Here is a 6,363-nt window from a genome sequence, read left to right as displayed (position 1 = left end):
CCATAGATGTGTGAAATCTTGTGTGGGGTACATAACAGCTTTTTGAAGGAGTTGCTTGTTAGCAAGTGGAGCTTTTCCTGGACTGGCACTTCTGAAGGTAGGAGCACATGCAGTAGTTTCACCAGTGATAGGAGGTAGGCTTGAATATAGGCAGCATATTACTGAGGAGTGAGCTAGCCTTTTATTTGGCTTGACTAGCAACAGACTTTTTATCTGTGACATGTCTCTACTGCTGACACACTTAAACTCTTAGAGGATCTACCTTATTCTAAGGCAAGGAGTGACAGAGACTGGGAATGGAAGCTGAACAATAAAATATATTATAGAGGTCTGCAGTCCTCTCCCTTGCAGCATCTGTCTCTATTGGTCACAGGAGGTTCCAGTTTTGCTCACATAGCCCTTGCTGGAACCTTTAGTATTAAGGTTTATATTCAGCTAGTTTTAGAGAGAGATTTTTCTGGAGCAAGTGTATATGGACACTTTCATTTCTGATGTCATCACAGAACAAATCAGATGACCTCTTATCTTATGCTCCAAGGATTTCTTGCACAGTGAAAGAAGGGTTATGCCTCAGCCAGGAGGCACTAAGGCTGAAGAACAAGGGGCAAAGAAGGGACAACAAGACTTTTTCCTAGAATCATCAGCTCTGTGTGTCAAGTTTTTGGAGGGGCAAAAGTATACATGGGAGAGGTAGTGGGAAAACTTCAAATCCTCCACGGCATAAGGAGAACGAAGCAGGAGATGAATGAATGCGTTTTCACAGAGTGCTTCAGGACAGCGCTGAGGACACCTTGCCTTCAGTATTCAATTCTGCTCCAGTAGAACATGGTACCAAGGAGAACGAAGAACTGAAATGACAAGACTAATAAGTTTCTTGGCTCCCCATTTCCTTCTTCCAACCTTTCCCCCAGCTCCATTTAGTCCTACTTGTAGGAGAGAGCAACAGAAATTCTTAATAAGCAAAGTCCATCCAGGCAGAGGAAGCTTAAACCTTTTTATCTGCACAGAAACTTCGCAGTGAAGAAAGAAGATATGTGCAGCTGTAACTGTTTGACTGGATCACTCAAGTCGCTAGGGATTATCTGTCAGGAGGCTGCTGAACCTTGAGTACTTAAAACACTCATACAAAGTCTTTGAACTAGAAACTGAACTATCTGTCATGATTACTGTTTAGATGATCCAATACCCTTCACAAACACGTATCTGCAAAGCTCTGTTTGCTGTGTTGTATTGCTGATATGGCAGCAGGCCACAGCAGGCTGGGAGGCCATCTAGCTCCTTACTTGTGGAAGCCAGAATGGAGAGGAACAAGTAAATGCAGCCCTGTTAGTGGAACAGGCTACAGGCAGGTTGGTGACCAATGAATAGCTATAATCTACAGACATTTTAAATGCATCAGTCCTGTCATCCACCTCCGCCCAACTGGGTGTGAAATAGCAAGAAAAGGAAATAAAGACAAATATTAAGTACTCACAGTCCAGCAGAGGATGGCAAAACCAAACCAGGCAACACCCCAGGCATGTGTGTTCATTGGCCCAGAAATAGCATCATAACAACCCTGTAAGACAACCATGAATGCATCAACACCAGCTTTGAGCTTGTACTGCAAGGCAACAGTCTCCTCCACCTCTGGGAGGAACTGAATGGCAGGCTCCTCTCCTATTGCAATTTGGGTAGCTCACAGTGTCTCAAGAAGACGAGCCAGAGCTACACTTCTTATTGACAGCTTGCAGATAGCCTGCCTGTTTCTATCTCCAAATATAAAGTAGACTCATCTCAGACACTTCAAGGACAACTTCCTGTGCCATCCACTTGCCAACTATACATATATAACCAAACACAGCCAATACAGAGTTTGCCTCCAGAATCAAGAACCTGCAGGCAAATTTGGAAGCTTGAACACCTTCTAGGATTGCTTGCTAGTGCAGAAGTTGATGCTTATGACCCAGCAAACTGTTTCAATAGGACAAGCTGGTCTACTGAAAAGTTCTGTCTTGAAGAGCAGAACTGCTGACTTGCTCACTCATATTGTATGCACTCATCTTTGGGCCTAGTTTGATTCAGCTACTGTCCATCTACATGTTGGAGATGTCACTTCTTACTGATGGCATTGGGAGAGTTTTCTTAATAGTTGTCTCTCCATCATCCTGAAAGCCTTTATTACAACCTATCCTGTGTTCAGCAGCATGGCCAGGACCATACAAGCATTGCTTTTCCTCCAGAAAGCTTTTGAACACCTGTAGCTTACAGTGGAGGAGGAAGGTTATTCACTGTTTCCTTCCCTTCCAGCAAGGCACTTCTGACCAACACGTGTTAACTGGAAAAAGCGGAGAACATCTTACATTGCTGTTATAGTAGCCGGGGATTCCAAGCTTGCAGCCATCGAGGTTGACAGGAGACCCTTGGGCATCCATGACACAGCAATTGCGTGGCCAAGGGAAGTCGGCATCGCTGTGCGTGACACGGAAGGCAGATGTGTAATCCTGCCAGTCGGAGGGGCCCCGCACCCCGCAGCACTGGTTCTGTGGGGCAAGAGAAGGGATCGCTCTTTATGGGCTCAGGTCACAGCCCTGGACACAGCCAGACCCTGCACATGGCTGGTTAGGCATTAACCACAGATTTATGGGAGAGATTTTTGAAGTGCCTGCCTTTGACAGCCTGCCATCTGATAAACGAGCAGAACAGGGAGTGTGGCAGGACTCTCTCTAAGGTTCAGGGCAGATGCTGTCCTCTTCATTACTGAGTGGCCCCAAGGAGGACTTGAAATTCCAGGGTTGCAGAGCATTTAGTAATTAGTGAGAGTTTTCAGTGTTGTTATTACCTGAAGCATGAGTTTATCCCATGTCTTTGTGACCCCTTTAGTCATCCAGTTGTCATTGTTATTGTCTGTCTCTGACTTCTGATACCTCTCCAGCATTTGCTTCAGGAAGAGATTTGGAGTGAGCTACAGAAAAAAAAAAAAACAAACAAAAAACAACAGAGAAGAATGCAGAAACTATGTAAGTAAGTGGCCATGTAAAGCAAATATAGGGTTATTTGGGGTGGGTTTGTTTGCTTGGCTCAGTGTCCTGATAGAGAACAGGAATGCTGCTTCTCCCCGAATTTCACACATAGGAGAATAAAAAGCAGGATTTGAGGAGCAGGAGCAACAAAGATGTAGATCTTGAGCACAGCTCTTAAGCAGGCTCTACCAGATATCAGATCACAGGAGACGTGCAGAAGCTATGGGTTACATTTGATATGTTGCTTGGAACTAAAGCACCACAAGTCATTTCCTTCCCTGCCAATGTCTCAAACAACCCACGTAATCTCTCTCTCACTAGTACTAGTGCCTGGGGCAATGCTGAAGATTTTTCTTCTGCATGTATGATAGATTAATCAATCTGTAGCTGAAAGACTAAACACTGTATTGATGATTCAACTAACCCACGCTATTATTTACTTAACTACAAGGTTGTTGTAAACATTTTAAAATGTTAACAATAACAAAACTATGCTAAAAAGAACAAAGTTATTTCCTTGATTAGAATAATTATATTGGAGAATTTCCTTGTGGGGTCTTATTCTGACTTAGCAGCAGTCCTTTTACGCTGTACCACCACACAGGCCACTTACTATGCTGAACAGGACTGTCGTGTACCCTAGAACCGCAACAGTTGCAAGAATACGTGAGGAAAGAAATACTCACAAAGTCTCGGTGAGTTGCTGCTGTGATGCAAGAAGCCATTTCAAATGCATAAGTGATCAGCATCAGAATAACATACTGTGGGAGACAGACAGCAGAGTTAGTTCTTGGAGAAACAGCTAAGTAGTTTTTTTCAAGATTAAGCCTGAAACCCTGCTCAAGACAAAGGAGGCCAGGCTACCCTAGTCTCCTCAGTCCTCTCCATGCCCCTGAACATTCATGCAGCTCCTCCCTGTGCTTGTTTCAGTTTGCAATCTGCTTTCTTGAAAGTGTATGACTGGAATTGTTCTCCATCTCACAGACAAGATTTCATCAGAACCTCATGGCATTAGTACCGCCCTGCCTCTATGGAAAATACTTTGCCTGATATACCTAGAAAACATTTGCCCTTTTCTTTATTGCATCTCATTGGCAACTTATCCTTGTGCCATCTCTTCTCCTTCCACTTCCACTTGCCAGCTACAAGCTTTTCAGCAAGAAGCTGTTCACTCCTAGCAGGAGAGCTTGTACTTTGGGGAAAGAGAAGCTGCAATTTAGGGTGTCATTCAGATCCCCCTGATTTTGCATAGTCAGACTTCCTCAGCACTCCTACTGTGTGAGCAAAGAACCTTCATGAAAACAGATCACCTCCATAGTCTATTTCACTGTTTCTCTTCCCTTTTCAATACAATCCCTTTAGCCTTTCCCATATTCCCTTGGAAGTTCTTGTGTCTCTATTTCTCCTCCCACATTTTACAATGTTCTTCTCAGATTCAAGGTATTTGTTTCTTTCTTATCCCAGCTTCTTCCCCTTATACCCTCTCTTATCTCCTATACCACTTGGGTTTCAGCCAAGGCACTAAAATTCAGAGTTAAGGGAATTCTCTTCCCTCAGCTGTTCACTGGCAAATTCCCTGGCACAAGAGTTCAGATCTCTGTGTCTGTTGTTTAAAACAGACACCCTTCCATCCTTCCATGCTATATCAATCCAAGAGAGAGCCGACTCCAGAGTTTTCAGCTCTTCCCTTTGTTAATGCAAGCATCAATTAAGTTTTGCTATTGCCAACCTAAAGGACTAAGTAAGAAATCATACAGAGATTTGTTCACACGTTAACATTGTCCTTGGCTTATCCAAAGCTCTCTGTCCCCACCCCTGTAATTTCTGCCTGCCTGCTGATGTCTAATGTTCTCAATTGCACCCATATTTGGTATACTAACACATACTAATCCCTTGTACAGAAGTCATTACTTATCAGCTCCTAAACTGAATAGCATGTGACAGCTGAAAGGCAGTAAGGGGTGGGGAGAAACAAGGATCTAAACCACATCCCAGCTACATCTGATTGCACAAGTGCTTCTGCATTGCTTCATGGTAAGGTCAGGGTCAAGCCAGTCAGCTTGAACCTCCATTGTGGCTATCACCATTAATTCCCTCAACCTGGTTTGGGAGCTCCTCATGCATGTGTCCTCACTGTGAGACACCACAGCTGTGATCAAGAAGAACCTTTGGCTCCTTATCACTGATAAATCTGTCTTTGCTCAGTGGGTAATTACCAAGGTGAGCAGGGAAACCAAGGTGGCATTTTTTTCTGTTTTGCAGTAATAGGTCGGCAAACTTTGCTACACTTACCACCAGCAGCAAGGTCCTGTTTGACTTAATGACTCCAATGATACCGAGGATAGACAGAGCAAAGAGTGCAAAACCGACAAAGATGCCAATCCAGGCAGCAGCATAGATGTCATCATTTTCTGTGGCTTCCAGCAGAGGGTAGAGACCATTGGGATCAGACACAAAGAAGATGCACTCAGCTGTCAGGGCAATGCCACACATCTGAGAAGTGGGAGTTTGGGATATCCATTAAGTCAAGCTTCCCCAAAGAAATAGCAGAGACAGAAAAAGATGGAGACCTCTTTCCTTTCATTCAATCTCCTGCCAAACAGGAGCTACTCAACTCGTCCTCTGCCCAACTCTACAATCTCTTGTATTGTGCCTTCACAGAAGAATTGCAGGAAAAACTCACCCAACCTAGACCTAAGAGGTCAAGCCTAGGACTTGAGGATGTTAAGAAAGAATTAACAGAACGCTTCCCATCACTATATGGAGGGAGGTGGCTGGAAAGATGTTGGTCATCAGCAAGGGATCTTCCCCTAGAACTCATGTTGGTCTTGTGGATCAGCTCCTGCTGCCCCTTGCTGTCCCCTCCCCACTCAACTGATCAGCTCTCCTTTACCCCTCCTCTCACACTTTACTGGTCTATTTATGTGTGGACCTCACACGCGAAGAGGGATTTCATGTCTAGGAACTGCTATTTTAAGAAGTGACATACTGGAAGGAAGCCTCCATCCACGCTTGTCTCACTTCACTTACCCCAATGACCACATTCCCAAAGACTAATAGACCCTGCAAGATCCGTATGCCGTCATCACTTTTTGCCATCTTTAATTCTTCATGCAACCTGGGAAAAACCAAAGACAATCTTCAGTTAGACCAGTACAGTAGGCTTCACTCAGAAAAAGAAATTATCCCTGAGGTGAAGGATAGACAGAACCTGCCAGCCTATCTGTACACCTCCCATCCCTTGCTTCACAGTAGTTTCAGAGGAGAAACTTCCCCAGATGTGAACCTGGTAACTCAAACTGTCCCTTATACTTGAGCTACAGAAGACTGGGACCACGCTGGGGCAGCCAGTGTCTTTGGC

At 44.4% G+C, this 6,363-nt stretch overlaps 1 protein-coding gene across 1 annotated transcript; it reads right to left on the bottom strand.

The window, feature by feature from the left end:
* Nucleotides 1-797: 797 nt before the first annotated feature.
* Nucleotides 798-6,101, bottom strand: UPK1B (uroplakin 1B). Its single transcript, XM_009946770.2, has 7 exons — nucleotides 6,033-6,101; nucleotides 5,295-5,495; nucleotides 3,689-3,763; nucleotides 2,822-2,944; nucleotides 2,343-2,522; nucleotides 1,475-1,558; nucleotides 798-848 (listed from the first exon to the last, which is right to left on the bottom strand). The coding sequence occupies exons 1-7, from the start codon at nucleotides 6,099-6,101 to the stop codon at nucleotides 798-800; spliced, it is 783 nt and encodes a 260-aa protein (XP_009945072.1).
* Nucleotides 6,102-6,363: the final 262 nt, after the last annotated feature.

Source organism: Leptosomus discolor, chromosome 1 (genome assembly GCF_034619465.1).
Source record: "Leptosomus discolor isolate bLepDis1 chromosome 1, bLepDis1.hap2, whole genome shotgun sequence".
NCBI classification, from domain to species: domain Eukaryota; kingdom Metazoa; phylum Chordata; class Aves; order Leptosomiformes; family Leptosomidae; genus Leptosomus; species Leptosomus discolor.
Note: the sequence above shows the minus strand (reverse complement) of the source record. Positions and strands in the feature narration are given on the sequence as shown.

Bases quoted from the DNA above. Each gene is read 5' to 3' on its own strand.
- UPK1B (XM_009946770.2), bottom strand. From the start codon at position 6,101: ATGGCAAAAAGTGATGACGGCATACGGATCTTGCAGGGTCTATTAGTC. The intron at 3,764-5,294 runs GTAAGTGTAGCA...TGTCTCCCACAG, and splicing joins ACAGGACCTTGCTGCTGGTG to TATGTTATTCTGATGCTGAT. The intron at 2,523-2,821 runs GTAATAACAACA...CTTGCCCCACAG, and splicing joins GGGATAAACTCATGCTTCAG to AACCAGTGCTGCGGGGTGCG.